General features: G+C 33.4%; 2 protein-coding genes across 2 annotated transcripts; both read left to right on the top strand.

Annotated features, from left to right (window-relative positions):
* The first annotated feature begins 5,975 nt into the window (after positions 1 to 5,975).
* On the top strand, positions 5,976 to 10,509 carry LOC110700670 (zinc finger RNA-binding protein-like). The gene is made up of 3 exons (XM_021878248.1): positions 5,976 to 6,586; positions 7,601 to 8,104; positions 9,809 to 10,509. Exons 1-3 carry the CDS (start codon positions 6,353 to 6,355, stop codon positions 10,340 to 10,342), a joined length of 1,272 nt encoding a protein of 423 aa, XP_021733940.1. The 5' UTR covers positions 5,976 to 6,352; the 3' UTR covers positions 10,343 to 10,509.
* A 1,583-nt stretch (positions 10,510 to 12,092) lies between these two features.
* On the top strand, positions 12,093 to 18,760 carry LOC110700668 (myosin-1-like). The gene is made up of 5 exons (XM_021878246.1): positions 12,093 to 12,413; positions 15,085 to 15,171; positions 16,194 to 16,253; positions 16,858 to 16,960; positions 17,500 to 18,760. The coding sequence occupies exons 2-5, from the start codon at positions 15,085 to 15,087 to the stop codon at positions 18,447 to 18,449; spliced, it is 1,200 nt and encodes a 399-aa protein (XP_021733938.1). The 5' UTR covers positions 12,093 to 12,413; the 3' UTR covers positions 18,450 to 18,760.
* Positions 18,761 to 18,999: the final 239 nt, after the last annotated feature.

The following is an 18,999-nucleotide window of genomic DNA, read 5'->3' as shown; positions in this document are numbered from 1 at the left end:
AAAATGATAAAATAAAAATAAATAAAATGTTTGGGCCAAAAATAAATAATAAAATAATAAAATAAAAAGGTTCAGGCTTAAAATTAATTAATAAGCTTGGGCTAAAATTAAAACTATGCTTTTACCAAACATCAAGACTAATCCATGGACCTTTCAAAGGTATGAATTTAGTAAAATACGATTTTTTAAGCACTCTCGGGATTAAATACTAAACCCGACCAATAGAGGTGGTGAAAGGTTATTTATCATCGGGTTTGGTTTTGGGGAGACATTTTTAGGTGTCCACACTATCCAACCATATAAAATTTGGATAAAAACAATGAGGTTTTGGGGAGACATTTTTAGGTGTCTAGATGCCTCTAATTAATCCTAATTGGTTTAGGAATTGGATTAAATCATTTGTACCCTCCACATGATCATTGGGTCGTAGGTAAGGTGGGCTTAGGTTCGGTTTGGAATCAGTTTAATATTTTGGTCATAAGTTATTCGTTATATAATATATCGCCGGAAAGATCTTTTCAAGCCCCATCCAACTATTTAATAATTGGACCCAGATTATGGACCAAAATAAACTAGATGAAATATTTTTATAAAAAGGACACGAAATGAATGATTTTAAAGGACACGAAATGAATTATTTTGGGTTTAAAAGCACGAAAAGAGGAAAATAAGTTATGGTTTGGGTAAATGGGCTAGAATTTGGGTTGGTTTATGAAATGGAAATATGGATTTAAGCACTCCAAGATTAAATACTCAACCCGACCAATAATAGCTGTGAAAGGTTGTTCATCATCGGGTTTGGTATTGGGAAGACATTTTTAGGTGTCTACACCCTGTGGATTCGACCCTACTTCCCTATCTGCATTAGTTAGAGGACTTAGGTAATACTTTTGATTAGGGGATACGAATTTACCCTGTCACTGCCAGCCACCGGCAGCAGGTGGCTGACGTGCCTCCTCTTCCCCTTTTTCGAGTGTTAAAAAAAAAACACTTAACTTTGTTGTTCTAATTTAATCTATGTTCAAATATAATTGTAAATTATGAGTTTTGGGATTTGATTTTGATGTTTGATTATAATAATTATGTTGATTAATTTTCAGATTTGATTTTTTAATTAAAAGGCCCCAATTTTTGAAACCCTAGGTTCTTGATTTATGAGTTATTGAAGGATTATGATGTATATTGGTTTAGATATTTGTTTCAAGTGTGTTAAGGCTTAATTACAGCAAGTTTTAATTAAAATAAAGTGCTTGAATTTTTATTTTTTTTACAACAACAGAAGACACAAAAAAATAAAAAAGAAAAAGGAACTTAAAAAATATAAAAAGGAATAGAGTTAGCACACGTTGAAACAGTCTGCCGGCACTGATTTGCAAGCTGATGGGAACGATTAACTTCTTCTCTACTAACTTTGTGGAAGACGCATTGTTGAAAAAGTTGTCCTATCCTTATGATTTCTTTAACTATCCAAAAGAGATCCATGGATAAGGCCCCTGCTTTTCCCAGTGAGAGGATAATCATGGTAGAGTTAGTATAAATTTTAATGGATGTATATCCATTATCTCTTGCCCAACCCATAGCTGACAAACAAGAATTTTATGTAGAACACTTAATATTATGTTTCTTGAAGGAATTTTAATTACCCATTAATTGAGACTTAATTATGGTGTTTTAAAAATAATTTTAGCTTACTTTAATTAAATTATGAGAGGTTTTAAAATAGTATATATTGCTGGAAATTTGTTTAGAGTGGATTTTAATACTCTATTATGATTTTAATGTGTAGGAGACTTCGAAGTAAGCAATGTCTATTAGTTGTGGCGATTTTAAGATCGTACTCAAGGTACGACGTTCGCGTACTTAGCATATTTTGATGATGTAGAATCATGCTAGGATTTATTTCAATCAATTACAAGTAGCATCATGCTAAGGTTTATGTATGAAATTGTGAAGTATTGGTGTTGGTGATTGAATTGTGAAACATGAATTATTTGTGATGGTTTATGGATTGGCAAATTAGATTTTGGCATGATTATATGGACTATACTTTTAATTATGGCATGTTAGAGTGCATGTTTAATTAAACTACATGTTTAATTTGGCTTAGAATATTGTAAAGGAATTTTATTATGATTCATATAATTTTTATTGATGCTTTAAGCATGAGGAAGAAGCTATATAAGTGTCTATGTACACGAGGAATAAATTGTATGTTGGTGTCTTGGTGCACTTAAGGTGTTTTTAACACCGAGGGATAGGATTTTTGACGCTTTATGCGTTTAAGGTGTCTTTGACACTGAGGTAGAATTAAAAGGGGTTTAACATTAAATAATATGTGGTCACTAATTATTCAAGAATTAAATTGGTATGTTTGGTTGATTGAATAGTTATTGTTGATTGATTTATTATGCTTTGAGAGTCATCACCAAGTCCAATAACATGTAAATAACGTAAAGTGAAAGAGATTACGCACCAAAACTCTTGGAACATATATACCTTGAGTATGAACAATGGGGGGAGTTATGGGGTTTTATATTTAACCATAACTTCTAATGGAGTACAAGACGCTGTACATTCCTTTTTATTTATGGCAGGAATTCCGCCACCTTTGAGTGGTTTTGTCATTGACACGGTTAGCTCCCGTGTCAGTTAACCTCAATTTATTTGGGGGAGGTATAGTTGGAAACCCGTTCGATGGGTAATCAACGCTAAATGAATTATTTAGTGTCTAGTTAATGTGTCTTGTTGATTATTGTGTGTGCTTGTAAACAGGTGCAATGAGGTAAGTGTGTGTTGATAGGTGAAAGCATGTTAGTGTGTTAATTACGCTTATGTACTCAACTTTGCTAATTGTGTGTGTGTTTGTGTGTTTGGACATGTCTTTATCTTGGCCCTATGATAACTCATTTTTAATGGAGAGTAGTGGGGACAAATAGAGATAAACTTTTCAGGTATTAAAGCATATTCATGACGGGGCATGAGAGAAGAGTGAATCATGCTAGCTTCCATTAGTTTACGATGTGTTTTATGCTTTATTTATTTATGACATATTTTATGTGGACTAACGCAAAGGTTTGGTTTTGGAACGGTTTTGAATAAGGGCCTTTAATGGTTCCAAGTTGTAGTTTGATTTTATTTGACTTCGTTTGTTTTGGTTTTAAACTTTACTTTCGTTTGGTTGACTATTGAGTTGACTTGTTTTAACGATTTTTAATTTTAAGTCTTCCGCTGTGTATCTTTGATAATTGCCTTAGCCCTTTTCACGGTGGCGGTAATGTCTTAGATATTTTTAAATCGTATTTTAAAGAGTAGAATGGGTATTTAAAGGAAAGGAATTTCTAGGGTGTTACAAGAGTCATCATCAGAGACAGTGACGGTAAACCCATTGCAGCACAAGCTTTCAACCTTGGAACCACCAACGTGTTTGTAGCTGAAGCTTTTGGTCTTCACAAGGGAATTATCCTCGCCCTCCAACAAGGAATACAAGATCTTCAAATTAAAGGGGACAATCTCCTCGTTTTCAACCCTGTGAATGGTATTTGGTCGACCCCATGGCAGATTGATCACATTATAGCAGATATCAAGATCTTACTTTGTAAATTCCCCCATTGGAAAATTCGACATGTCTACAGAGAAGCAAATAGAGCAGCATATTAGATTGCAAATATTGGCCATCTTGTCACTGACAAATTAGATATTTCTTTTTGTAACTCTTCAGTTTTGTACCCCATTCTCATCTCAAATGCTTTAGGATCGCCCCTCGTGAGGAAGGGGTCCTAATTCTTTCCTTTTTTTTTCTTACCTTCCAAAAAAAAAAAAAATTGAACAAATCAAATCAAAATACTCCATCCGTTCTTTATTGATAGTTCATTATGGATAATTTTCACGGGAATCTATTAACTATTACTAAAACAAAACGTTAATGATGTCATCAATTTCTTAAAGTGCTTGTGTGTGATCAAACTCTCATAAAAAATTTTCCCTCCAAATTTTACCTATGATGTCATCATTTTTTTGTGCCTTTTCTAGCTAGAAACTAGGACCAATTAGGTGTGAAATTTGAATTTGACATCAATTTGTTGTATATACTCCACACTACTTTTGGATATTCATAATACAACAATATTAAATAGACATAGATATTGGTAGCTAATTATACACATTTTTTTCAACAAATTAATACACATTTTTTTTTTTTTTAATAATAAATACACATTTATTTAGCTTCCACTCTAAACGTATAAGCTTAATAAATTATACATTTATACAACATTAGTATATTTAATCTAACCATCATTTTGTTTCAAAAAAAAAAAAAAAATCTAACCATCATTTTAGTATATTTTTAATAGCATAGTAAATATTATATTATGATGCAGCATTTTATAACTAAGTTTTTTTTAAGTACATGTTTTTCTATATATATTTATATAATAATTTTTTTTTTAAAAAAATAACGAGCCAAATCTTATTGGAAAGTTATCAACAACAAAAGATAAAAAATTATAGAAAAATTAATAATCAATCACCGTGCGTTGGTGTACTAATCTAGTTAATAATCATAAATAAGAAATACGGAGTAGTAAAGTACTCCCTCCATCCCCAAAAGTTCGACCCTATTGGCCTACTTTTAGTCCCAAAATGATCGACCCATTTGCATTAAAATACTTACCATTTTACAACAATATTTGTGCAAAATTAGCTTTTCCATATAAAATTTTATTTTTTCATATATATTCATTACTTTTTTTCTCTACTTTTTTTACAAACCCCATGTAAATTTATCTTTCCAATATACTTTTACTTCTTTTTATTTTACTTTCTTAATACCCGCGAAATCAACCCAAAATCGTCATTTTTCGGGGACGGAGGGAGTACTAATAGTCCCTCAATATCCAAATGATAGTCCCTTAATTATGGGCAAATTTTAGTCCCAAAGTGTTCACCCCATTTGCTTTTTTCAATAACCATTAATATTAACTAGTTTTGTGCCCCGTGCAATGCCTGAGTTGTTTATTGAATTTTAAGATAAATTTTTATTCTATATATCAAATATTAAAATATATCATTGATATAAAATTAGTTAGGAATTGATGTGCTTTTGTGACGATTAGTAGACATGTAATGACTAATAATAATGTTAGTGGAAATGTTCGATTTAATACATCAATAAAATTAAAAATTAGCAAAAAATAAATTAAAATTAAATTAATGTTCAAATCCCGTTGCCCGAACCCAAAACTTTGGGCAAGGGTTGAACATTTCTTGACTCGTAACCTGAAGTTACCCAATCCGAGATGACTCATGACCCGACCCTAATTGACAGGTCTACATAGTTATAAAATTCCATTAGATTGTGAAGTATACTATTTTAACCGATTAGTATATATTATAAATGTATGTTTTACGCTTTGAACTACTTCTTTCACTCCAAAAAATATTATGATGTAAAAAAATAAATTTACGGAGTATATGATAATTTTTTAGAATTATAATCTAATAGTTTTTTTGAATAAAATTGTAATTCAAATTGTACATTTGAAAAATTGGTATTTTATCGAAAATAAAACTCTAAACTAACAATTTCATCCATCATGGCACGACACTTAGCGAAAAGTTGGAATGCTAAGTGTCGCTGTCTCGTGGCCTGACTATAAGTTTAGCTTTATATACTGTATTATTTATATGATTTTTTACCAAAATTCCCTCCAATTTGCAACAATATTTGTGCAAATATAACTTTCCTATGTAAATTTTGTTTTCCCATGTACTTTTATTGCTTTCTCTCTCTACTTTTTTGCATATCCAATGTCAATTTGCTTTTTCAATATACTTTTACTATTCTTATTTGTGTTTATTAATTCCCGTGAAAAATGTCCATAAGAGACTACCAAAAGGAGATGGAGGGAGTAGAAATACTAAGTACTCGTATATGGAAAAACCAAATTTACATGGAAAAATTAAATTTACACAAATATTATTGCAAATTGAAGAAAATTTTGGTAAAAAATTAATATTAATAGTACTTGGAAAAAAGCAAATAAAAATATTATATTGGGACTTGAAATTGGTCATAAGGGACTATTAATAAAAGATGGAGGGAGTCTTTGATGGGTTCACTCTAATGTAAAAAAACGAGTCAAAATGAAAAATGACATTGGTAATCCTAATGTTTAACTGAACAAAAACACCTCTATTTATAATTCCATAATTACCCTTGATTATTCGACTCATCAGTACACAAATCCTCTCCTTCCCTTTTGTTGTTGTCAAGATCTACAGTTCCTCCATTATTCCTTTCTTCTAAAACCCAAATTTCATTTCATTTCTACTCTAAATTTGGAAAATTAAAATGTATGAACCAATTAATCAAGCATCATGTACCAACAATCCTTATTTACCTGGGCAATCTTTGCCCCCTTCAATCCAAAACCCTTCATTTTCATACCCTCAATTTCAATCTCTTCCTTCTAATTCTTCTGGGTTCACCCCATTTCCGGGTTTTGGGCAATACCCATCAAATCTTCCGGGTTTTGGAGCTCAACCCGTTACTTATTCGGACCCTTCTGCTTCTTCTGCTAATTGGGTAGTCAAACAATCTGCCCCTGTTAATATTCTCCAGTATGTTATTCTATTCTCTGAAAAATGGGTAGTTGTTGAAGTTTTATTTGCTGTTTTGTGTGTGATTTTATGCTAAATGTATGGTTGTTGATTGAATGTGTGTTTTCTTGAAAATGGGTAGTTGTTGAAGTTTTATTTGCTGTTTTGAGTGTGATTTTTTGCTAAATGTATATTGAATCTGTGTTTTCTTGAAAATGGGTCGTTGTTGAATTTTTATATGCTATTTTTGAGTGTGATTTTATGTTGAATGTATGGTTTTTGATTGAATTTATGTTTACATGATGACAAGTTTTAATTTTAGGAACAAATGATGTGTAGTAGTAGGGATTTGTATATTAGAAGCATTAGTAACAATGATCAATGTGTGATTTTGTCATAAATTTAGTGATTATGCATTATAAAGTCATTTCTTGTTAAATTTGTGATTTTGTTTGAATTTTTGTTTGCTTGTTGACAAGATTTTGGAAAAACTGATATGTGTAGTAGGGATTTGTTTACTCCGGATAAGAAGCCTTAATAGCAATAGCATTGATTGACAAATGATTTTGTGGTAAATTTGGGAATTATTATTGTTTTAAGAAATACATTTATAATTTTAACTTAACTGTAGGGTTAGGTATAGCAAAACCCTTAATTTTGACCTCAAAGCAAGATATTGTGTGCCGTACGATGTGAATTTGATGTCCAAATAGATGTACATGAGTACACGATGATCACTGTGCATTAAAAGAACCATAAAATTAGTTTTTAGGTTGTGTTTAAATGTAAGAACAATAGAAGGAATCTTTAAATTTGTCTAGTTATTATGGGTTACTAATGATTTCGTTGTTTACATTGCTAAGGGATAGTGTCATTGGGTGTGCGTTCTTGTTATTCATCTTTACTTGTGAAAAAGTTGTAATTTAAGTGATTAATATTATATGTGATTGAATTGAGTGTGATTACTAGAAATTTACTCGTGGATGTTATTAATCTGTAGGCTATACAACCAATAAGGAACGAAGCCAATGTTTCATTAAGTTATGAGCCCGCACTGAACTACACCATGATACATCAAATCTCTTCTATTAAGGCCCCTAAGAAAAAACTAAAGGGACCTAAGGCGATTCCTAAAATAATCCCAACAAGCCAAAGGGTTCGGTGCCAACTTTGTGATATCGAGTGCAACAATGTTCAAATGTATGAGAAGCACTTATCTGGAAAAAAGCATGAAAAAGGTCTCATGAAACTTTATGCTCCCGCTTTACAGTCTGCAACTATGCAGGCAAGCCAGACATCTCAGTCTAGTCAAGTCACTGCCCCTGGTGCACAAAGCATGCAAGTAGCCAAAACTAAGCCTGCTAACTTGGAGGTCAAGAAGCAAAAGCTTGTGGAAGGTGGAGCTACAGTTCAGTCTGTAAGGGTATGCGCAATATGCAATGTAGTATGTAATGGGGACGTAGCATTCAATGATCATCTTGCAGGGAAGAAGCATGCTACTCAGGTAATTTCCTTTAAACTTTATTCCCTCAGTCACTTTTCCATGGCTACGTTCAGTTTTTGTCGGTTATTAAGAAAAACACTCTGGGAGTATGTAATCAATCTATCAATTACATGGAAATAAATTTGCAAGACACAATAAGTGTATCTTTTCTCATTATGATATTTGCTTTTTTGATAAATTTTAAATGTGTATCTTTTCTCATTATAATATCTGCGTTCTGGATAATTTTTTTTTTAATATCTTAACATTTAATGTGTCTTGCTTCTTGTGCTTCGTGTTTGAACTCATGTAGTTTTGATTTGGGTTTCTTAATATGGTTGTAGTCTTGTAGATACTAGTATGATTTTAAAAGGAAGTCTGAATTTTGGAGCCTTCTTTTATTATTGACTTTTGTTTGGCTATATTTATGTCTTGTAACTACCTTTTTTGTGAATAGCATTTAATTTAAGTCTCTTAGGTGAATCTGCATGCAAAATTAGAAATTTCAGCCCGTTTCCTATCTTAAAATTGTCACCCGCTGGTCATTTATACATAATACTTTTAATGTATACAGTAATAATAGGTTACTTGGAAGCTATGCTTGGACTTGGGTGTAAGGATAAAAAAAGAGTCTAAGAGTCGGACACAACAAAATTTTACCCTTGAAAATTTAGCCAATCTAGCTCACATAATTTTTCTGTATACAATATTAATATGGAGTGGGTTATTTGGAAGCTATTCTTGTACTTGGATAAAGGGATCAAAATTGAGTGTATGGGTCTAGTCTAAGAGTTGGACACAGGAAAATTATAATTTTGAATATGTAGGTTACAGTTTTTAAGTTACAAGTCTTACGGTTACAAAGTGACTTTATCTTGCTATGTAGGCATTAATAGTTTTGATGTTACAATGTTTTGTCAAAAGTGAAGTATAAATATCCATTTACAAGCATTTTAGCAAGGAAGTACTTCCTATTGTCATCCTCTTAGATAGCTATTCCATAGTATTAGTTCAGTTGCAACATCATTACATGAGCCAACACATGCCTAGTAAATCCTTTCAGTAACATGGTGTTGAATTGGTGATTTTATTATTAAATTTTTCAATAAATCGGCTGCAGCTGGCCTTTGATTTCTTAAAATTCTCTTTTCCATTCGCTCCTTGCTATGTACCGTTTAATACTAAGGATCATGCTCTCATTAAGTTTAAACTTACTAGTTCATAGAGCTGAATTATGTGGTTACCACACAGTGCCGTGATTGAAAATAGGGGTTCCAGTTTTTATCCTTGTGTCACCGCATGCTAACATGTGATTTACAACTTGCTAACTTATGATGGTAGGTATTGTTACTTCAGTCCCTTTTCTTTATTTTTTCCTTCGAAAATATGGATTTTCATTCTGTTTATTAGCGAATGTTATATAACTATTGATTTGCCTATTTTATTTTAAGGTGATTTCATTCTGCACAAATTTCACTTTAATCTTCAAAGGGTTTTGGTGGTTGTTGTTGTTTTGCTTTTGAGAAGTTTAAGAATGTACTGATTCTTCTTCTGAGTTTTTTAGTTGGTTTTGAGGCTCAATGTAAACTTGTTTTAATCTACTACCTTCTACCGGCTATAGCTTTGTTACTGTGTGTGTACAGTCTAAGCTTGATATGAAAATTCTATTTGGACAATCTGTTTTCATTCATGTATCAGCTCTAACTTCTGGTGATGTTGCTTCAGGAACGTGCCAGTGCAAATGTGTTAATTTCAAACCCTGCTTCAGTGAGTACCACTGATACCACCCAACATGACCTGTCCAAGAAAAGAAAAATTGATGAACCTGCTCCAGCGTGGTGTGATGTTTGTAAAATCAGCTGCACAAGCAATGATGGTCTTAATATGCACTTAGTAGGAAAGAAACACCAGAAGAACCTACGAAAGCTCCAGAACCCAAATATCAATCCCATTACTCCTGTTTCAACTGCTGCACCACAGCCTTCAAAAAATCCAACCACAGCTGCTGCCAAAATGCCTGTGTCCAAACCACAGCAAGTGAAAAAGAAAGGTCTGTCTATGGAGACTAAGAAGCAAAATGTTCTAGAATGTGGGGCAGCTGCTAATGCTGTGAGAACGTGTACTATATGCGGTGTGGTTTGTAACAGTGAGACGGTGTTCAATTCTCATCTTGCTGGCCAAAAGCACGTGGCTATGGTGAAACAGGCTGAAGCTGCAAAGGCGATCAGTGGTCTACAAGCTGTCTACCCTGTAACATGAAGAATTTGTAACATCACTTCACTTTGGAACTCTCTGATTCTCTCCTTGTAAAATTGTACATATTCATCACCTTTTCTTTGAAAGGTACTTTTGGAGAATGAAACAAGGGGGTTTTATGAGAAGTAACTTTGTTTCCTAACTTCATCTACTGATTTACTTTTGTTTTATATATGGAAGAAAGTACGGAGTACATTATTATGTGAGCTATTGTTAGGTTTGTTTTGATTTGGTTTCTTTAAAAATATTAAATTTTACAAAATCTATAAAGACCGTGAAGTTACTCCTGCTAGCATCCTTGTGGATATTGGGCATATATAGGCACATAGCTGAGCAGAAGAATTTTGCTCGTGGGAGGATGAAAGAATTTTGCTCCTGCTAGACTCCTGTAAGGCATGATGCAGCGCTCAACAACCAAATTTATCAGGTAGGGGAGGACTTAGAAGATTGGCACGAGCTCATTTGTGGGGGTCATGAATGCAGGAAAGATACAGTCAAAGTCATGAGGAGTTGAAAGAGTGGGAACATAGGACACATCGCAGGGACCATCAAGGCAGAGCGCAACACTATTTGGCAAGGAAAGGAACGATCAAGTGCACAAGCAGAGATCAGAACACGATTACAGCTCTGCACAGAGCAATTCAAGAAGCCCTGAAGAGGAAGTTGCTCAACATAGATATCTCCACACACGACAAGAGGTTGCATGGGTGGCTTACAGGAACAGGAAGGGCCTGTGAATTTGCAAGAGCATGATACAAAGGGTCGAACGTCAACTGCAAATGCTGCACTGTGTTAATCTTGTGTTTATGTCTAGTTTTGTTTGCAGGATTGAACAAGGAAAGTTACAGCTATTAATCGGAGTGCTTAGTCTCCTTTTGCCTTCTGTCAATTAAAGATGAGCACCAAAAAAAGAATGTACATAATTAAAGATATAAATTGCTCAAAGTATTGCATAAAAGTTTTGGTTATCTAATCAAATTTCATCTTGATTATACATTTTTAATTTTTAAAATTTGAGTATGCTATTATATAAAACTCTACTAAAAAAAGAATAACTTAGGAACTTGATCACCTTTGTAACCATCTTTTTCCTAGCTTTATTTGTTTTTTTTGATCAATTTTTTCCTAGCTATCCCATTCTACTTGACCAATTTGACATAGAATCCTTGACTTTTTTTTTTAATTTTTATTATTTTTGGCATTCCACCCGGTTCACCTTTTGGGCTAATCCGGATTTGGGGATCAAACACGAGTCATGCCTACCAAGTGTAGTCTCTATCACTACTACACCAACAGCCAATTGGTATCCTTGACCTTTTTTTAGCATGTTTGATATTAACATACTGTACATGGAATCAATTAAAAACATTGTTCAAGTTTTAAGATACCTATCATTCCATATGAAGCATCAATATCGATCATCAATTCATATTATTCAGATTCATTCACAACAATGAAAATGTAAATTAAAGCATTACCTTAAATTACATGTCTAGAACTTTTTATTTAAAAACACGTAATTAAATCACGGGTGACAAAACTTTTGTAAATTAGTTACACGACACAACTATACCCCCGAATTTGGAATATCCTACTTTCACCCAATTCACAGTGTTCAACAAGAATCGATATTTCACGATCAAGGGTGTAGTAATCTTTGTGGTAGTGGTTTGAAATCCACATTCATTTGTTTGTTTTATTTTGGTGAGATTTTTGGTACACATATTTTATGTATCAAATCAAATATGATAAGTGATTATTTCTCCCTTTAAAAAATACTTTATTAAGCATGATTATTTCCCCTTCAACCTTTGACTACTGTTTCTTCTCGATTGCGCATTTCAAATTCTTTGGAATCTCGTTTTACAACTTTCTCTCTCCTCACATTCGAATCATTCATTCGTCATTCTTCAAGCTTGTTTATTGAAACCACCCTGAATTAGTTGTATAAGCTGTACAATTATACAAATTATACACTTCAATTTTCTCAAAAATTCAATCTTGAACCTTTTTCATTTCTGGGTATTCGCAGTTATTCCCTCTTCTAAGCTGGGGAAATCATCTTCTTTTTAAGGTAATTTCGAATTATTTGTTATACCCATTTAATTTCTTGAATATGTAATGCAAAAAAGTTAGGAATAGTTTCAATTTATTTCTGAATTTTGGGTTTTGTCTTTTGGATTTTTTTTGCATCAGTTGTATGATTGCTGGGTTTATGTTCATTTTTATGTATTGGATGGCATAATCATGTTTTTCAAGTATACTCAGATAATAAGACCATAATTAATTTTTTATGCAATTTTTTTCTTGATATTAATTTAGAGTATACTTTAAGTGGATGCTGCTAGGATTAGCTTGTTTTTGGGATAAATCGATTGTAGAACAATGGTTTTTGTATGTAGTGAAATAAATAAGGTTCTTCATCACTACCCCTCCATTTGGGTGTTGCCGGCGGCGGCCGGTGGGTCCTATGTTGGTGAATTCAATGTACATTCTCTGCAGGAGGTGTATGTATCTGATTATTTATGTGCCAATTGAAGGTATTCAAGGCGTACCATGTGAACGAGCAATGTGCAGCACTTTGCTCTTCTACTCTATTTGTAATTAGCTTTGTCTCTGATAATGATGCTAGTATACTACGTATTCTTTTTTGTAGTATTCTATTATTTGATGCTCTGAGAAAGTTTCCATGTATCTTAAAATAGTAGTGGTAGTTTTATATTTGGATGACCCGAGATGCCCCTTAGTTAAATTGAGTGATAGGGAATTAGGGACTATGGAAAGTAATGGGAATGAATCGGTTTATAGAGGGTTTTTAGTGAAATCGTGTATTATCCTTAATCATGAGGGTTAGGACAATGCATCAATTATCAAGAAAGTAGCAAGAAGGGGCTTGCTTTTGTTTATCAATCATGATTATCCTTAGTTTTGTGGTTTATGACAATGCAACAATAATACAGAAAGAACGGGCATGTTTTTGTTTATTAATCAAAATTTGGAGAGAATAATGTGAGTGTTAGGTGAAGAAGTAGGTAATGTTGTTCCATGTTTGGACATTTTAGGCCCAAGTATTTGGGGAACTTGAGCTAATTCTTTATGAGCTTAATAACCATTAACTTTTCCTAGGTAGGAAATGAATTGACTGTTAGCTGTTACCCATGGAACCTTATCTAGAGTGATCAAGAGTTCAGCGATAGGAGCTGATTCTTCAATGATTTAGCTGTGGTGATTTGTGAGTGTCCCTTACAAGTTAATTTAAATTCATTCCTTGGGCATCTTCTCTACTTCCCTTGATCAAGTTTTGACTCTTGAGGATGAAATGGCATATAAGTAGGTTTTGTAGGGAGTAAATAGTGATTTTCCTTATTCTCCACCTCATAACTCTCTACATAATGCACGGATTCAAATCTGTTAAGATAGAGGTCTTTGGAGGGTCATTCTGTCTTTATGATTCAACACTCTTGCTAGAGAGTCAAATGTTTACATCACAAATTTGATAATTTTTTTTGAATTGTGCCTCTATGAATCGTCTTGCACTCTTGCTGATTGAGTTTAATCTAAGAACTTTTCTTGTGGCTTATTCTACAGCTAAAATTCTTACAGAATTTATTGGTCCATATCCAAATTCCTTATCCTGTCTTCTACTAATCATTTAGTTATTGAGTTTTCTAAATTGATGAAATTTTTGACTTCATGTAATCAAGTTTGTTGAAAGTACTTTGAAGGTTTTATTTTATTTCATTTTACAAAAAGCATTAGTTTATTTATAAAATGTTACTTTGAGTCTTCTGGAAACATCATTTCTGAAAATTTGTCAAGCATTAGCCTTTGTGTTCGGCATCCCAAGCCTTCCGATGCCATGATGCATATTGAGTTGCAGTGTGGTGGCTGAGCTGTCTTACGTATGGTCATAAACCTTAAGGAATGTGTCACCTATGTAAACAAATGTAGCATGATCGTTGACTCATTGAACTACTTTTTTTATTCAACTAAAATCTTGAAGTCAAGATACCCATATGTATAAGAATCTCTGCGTACTTTTCAGGATATCATAAAATCTTGTTAAAAAAAGAAATCTTTAGTTGTTATTATTAATTAAGAGATTGGAGACCACTGGAGAGTAACTAGTTAGTCTCTTATACTAACATGTCCGTGCTGATATATAAGATGATTAGACTAAGTTCTTAGAGGTTGGTATAATTGACTTATTTCCATACATCAAATGGCATAACTCATGTAGATCTTGGTTTTAAAAAGCGCGCCTCGCTCCCAGGCTCAGGGACATAGGCTTTAGCTAGGCAAGGCTCAGTCACCTATGGAAGGAGCGCGTGCCTCGTGTGCCTCAAAGCGCCTTTGCGCCTCACGGAAAATAACTAAGATTTAAGTTATAAATTGAAGAATGATGGACATTTTTTCAAATTTAGACTACCTTAGCTTTACATATATCATTATTTAATTTATTACGAATCTTTTTAATTGGTATTAAGTACAATCAAAGTAAAAAATAATTGTAATAAATATGTAAATACATGCGCTTTGGATACAAAAAGCGCGCACCTTTGCCTTGCGCCTAGGCTGCTAGCACCATTTGTGCCTTGGTGCGCCTTGCACCTTTTAAAACTAAGATGTAGATGTATCTTTATGAATTTGTGGGCAACTGATGGGAACTTTATAAAATATATTTTGTGATTTTTAAAGTTGCTGAACCAGACAAATATTTACTGTTTGTGGTGTTTATTTTCTAGATGTCCACTAGCTCCAGGAGTGATACTACCGATGACTCCATTTTTGACATAGAGGAGCTATTACAGATTGAAGCAAGATGTAGAGAGGTATGTTTCAGAATTTTGTTCGTCTGGGTTGTTTTTGCATGACATAATTTACAAAATTGTTGCATAAGTCATGAGGCACAGCAGATATTTTCCTTTGTCTTTGGTGAATTGAATAGCTAGATAGCGTTGATTTCGCCATTCTTCAAGCTGGTTTATTGAAACAACCCTAATTTATTTATTTAAGCTGTACAATGAATAAAACAAATTATACTCTTCAATTTGGACAGGGAAAAAGAATTTAAATGGACCAATACCTCAATAGAAATTTTATTGTGATTGATGGAGAGGATTTAATAACACCCCCACCCGCTGATAAAAAAATTAACTGAAAAAAGGGAAAATGTTCATTATCATCTGTTAATTTCTATTGAAAGTTCACAAGGGGGTATGTTTAATTAACAATAGAGTAGCAAAAATATTTTATCTTGTTTCATAATTGATAATTCAAATTCAACCTTTGTTTTCATATATTTCACATCCCAGACTTATTAACTGTTACACACAAATACCTTCAGCTTTTTACCTATCCCCTTATAGGCCATCCTTTTTGCACTATTACTTTATATTGAAAGTGTGAAGTAGTCAGAGCTATTCCTTCTGACTGGAAGGAATTAGAGGTGAGCCAGTACAACCCCTTCCTTTTAAGTGTAATTATATGAGATGCATTTGTACTTGTGAATGTCATTTTTGAAGCACCACAGTAGACAGTCTGGTTACTCATTTCCGACAATAAAGCTTTCTTCTGTTGAGCTTGATGCAACTCCAATAATGATAAGTGCACTCTGGTCATGAAATACTCAATATATTTTCCATGAGAACATTTGGGGGTATCGGCATTGCTGGCACCTGTTAATTCGCTTAATTAGTATGTCAGTATTTGTCTGATCCTTGAAGACATGATATTGCTCTGCATTTGTAATGTCACTGATTCATTTACGAAGTACTTTGCTTTAATGAATTTACTTTTGCACGAAAGGAATTATTTGCAGATTTTTTACTTAGTTTCTCATTTTTTATTGCAGTTAAGAAGAGAGAAGGACTTGCTTAAAGAAACACAATCCCAAAGCTTCGACTTGATCAAAGTAATATTGTAATTATCATTTGGTCTATTTATTTACTGTTATACAGCTGTTATTGTTTATTTTCACCATTTGCTTAGCTAGACATCAGTAATCTTCATTCTCCAACCTCCCCCCTACACCTACAACCTAAAAAGAATATACGAGTGATGTGGAGGTTATATAATAATTCGTTGACATACTCAATTGTAATCTATCTGGGAATCCAAGATGATAGTTATAAATGTTGTATTTGATTCTTTTCATTACTGAACTGATCTATTATCATTTTGGCATCAATATTCAGTTTCTAATATGCCTTCTAAGCTGTACTAAATAGAGATACAAACCTGTTGATGGTTCAACCTGGACAACAATAACAAATGATGCATAGTTCTGGAATTTCCAAACTAAAAGTACACTTTAGATTCAATGATGTATGACTTTATTTTGGCCACACTTAATTTCAGGAAGGGTAAATAGTCAGTTGCTATGTTCTTTTCTGCAATTTCTACATTAAGAACTCTGTTTTCGGCTGTCCAAAGGACATTAGAAGTCAGATCTAGTGCAGACTCTGCATGTTACTATTATGCTCGGTGATCTTCTTACTAGGTTTCATGCATTGCAGAGACTGGAGCTGCATGTATGGAAATTGAATGAGGCCCGCTTGGATGATAAGAGGAAAATTCAAGAGTTAGAAAAAGAGCTGAATAACTGCCATCAGGAAATAGGTAATATAATTATATTTTGTATCTTTCATTTAATTTGCATGCTAAAATTCACTGTTTCCGTCTTTGCTTTGGGGGATTGAGGTTTCTTCTTTATATTTTGGCTTGTGTGGTTGGGGTTTTCTTTAGAGTGGAAACTTTAGAGTAGACTTGGCTGGTTTTTAGTCTTTTACCCCCTCCTGCTGCTGTTTATCTTGGCTCAGCTTTAGATTTGATAAATATTATAAGATGCCGCTGAACTTCGAATCCTAATTTTTCAAATCTGTTCTCATTTACTTTACTAGCATATGCTACTAGTGGCTCTATTAAGGACCTCGTTAAATGCACTGGTGAAAAACTGCCCCCAGCAATGCCAAGAACCTGTCTGCCAAAAAAAAAAAAAAAAAAAAAAGAAAAGCAATGCATAAATGCTGTGAGAACGGTGCCTAGTTTTCTTTCTTCAGTTTCATAATTGCTTAGTGGGTGCTTATAAATGGATACTTTGCTATGCTGATTGTTCATAGTATCATTAGTCATTTAGTGCATTATTGTGTCAACTCCAGACTATTTGCAGGATCAATTAAATGCAAAAAATGCTGATGTGAAGTATCTCGAAGAGTGTGTTGGGAGCGTTGAGATGAAAATGGTGGACTTTGAACTTCTGCAGGAGGAAGTTGTCACTCTAAGAGAAGAATTAGAAAAATCGGACTCGGAGTGTAATTTTTATATTCAGGAACTAGGGACTAAAGAGACACAACTACAGCAGTCAAGATTGCATATAGAAAAACTAGAAGAGTCTATTGCCTCTGCTGCATTGGAGTACCAATGTGAAATAGAGAGCTTGAGGCTAGAAATGATGTCCTTGGAGCAGAGCTGCTTTGAGCCTGAGAAATCCGAGGAGTACTGTCAAGAAATTGCTGGATTGACCATGTCACTTCATGAATTTCAGATCCAGTTTGAAGAAGCACAAAAAAATATTAAAAATTTGGAAAATGAAAACAAACGAATGAAGGACGTGCTTAATGCACGCGAAAAGGAAGCAAGATTATTTTGCCAGAGAGTTGAAGAGCACTTCAAAGGATGGATGGATTGTAGTAAAGGTTCAAATTCTTGTGGATTGTCCAATGTTGCTGCAGGAGAAGTTAGCTCATGTGGCACTATCCTAAGACCACTGCTCTCAAAACTCCTCAAGATAGGTACATCAGTTAAAGATCTTAAAGGTAGTGATAGTGGAGAGAAAATGTCCCATGAACTTCATAAGTATAAAGAACAAGTTAAGCAGGTTAAGGAAGAACTGAAGAAAGAGAAATTAAAAGCGAAAGAAGAGGCAGAGGACCTCGCTCAAGAAATGGCGGAATTGAGATACCAAATGACAGAGTTACTGGAAGAAGAGCGCAAACGACGTTCTTGCATTGAACAAGCCTCTTTACAAAGAATATCTGAGTTAGAAGTACAGCTTCAGATGGAGCAAAGAAAATCTGTTGGTTCTGTTCAAAGATTATGTGAGGCATAATAGTTTTAATGAGTTCAGTACTGTTGTGTTTTGTAACATTACCAGTCATTGTGTAAAGACTGAACTAATATATTTGTACAGATATAGAATGTGAAAGTATCATTTGATTGAGATGAAGCATTGTGTTTGGTCCGCACACAAAATGATACTTCACTGAGATAGTTTAAGCTGCTCTCGATTTTTTTTTTTTTTATTTGAACCTTCTCATCTACTGTATTTTGATCTGTTGGAGCTGGGCGAAGCTTTGAAATTTAACAGATGAATATGGGTTTATGTTTGTAGAATAGAGTGGGCAAAATTTGGAACATAAAGTTGTTATGATAAAATATTAGTACAATTTATTGGCAAAATTTCTCTTGCAAATAGTCTCATCTAAACACTCAAAAATTTGCCTTGCACCTTAACTTAATACAAGTATTAAATTATTAATTATTTAATTTTATTGAAATCGTATATACTTCTTTAATCTATTTTAACATATGGTTTGCATCACTTTTCTTTATACTCGATCTCTCCACCTCTCTTCTATCATGACCTTTTTTTTTTTTCT

The sequence above is a fragment of the Chenopodium quinoa genome, unplaced genomic scaffold (genome assembly GCF_001683475.1).
Source record: "Chenopodium quinoa cultivar QQ74 unplaced genomic scaffold, ASM168347v1, whole genome shotgun sequence".
NCBI classification, from domain to species: domain Eukaryota; kingdom Viridiplantae; phylum Streptophyta; class Magnoliopsida; order Caryophyllales; family Amaranthaceae; genus Chenopodium; species Chenopodium quinoa.
Note: the sequence above shows the minus strand (reverse complement) of the source record. Positions and strands in the feature narration are given on the sequence as shown.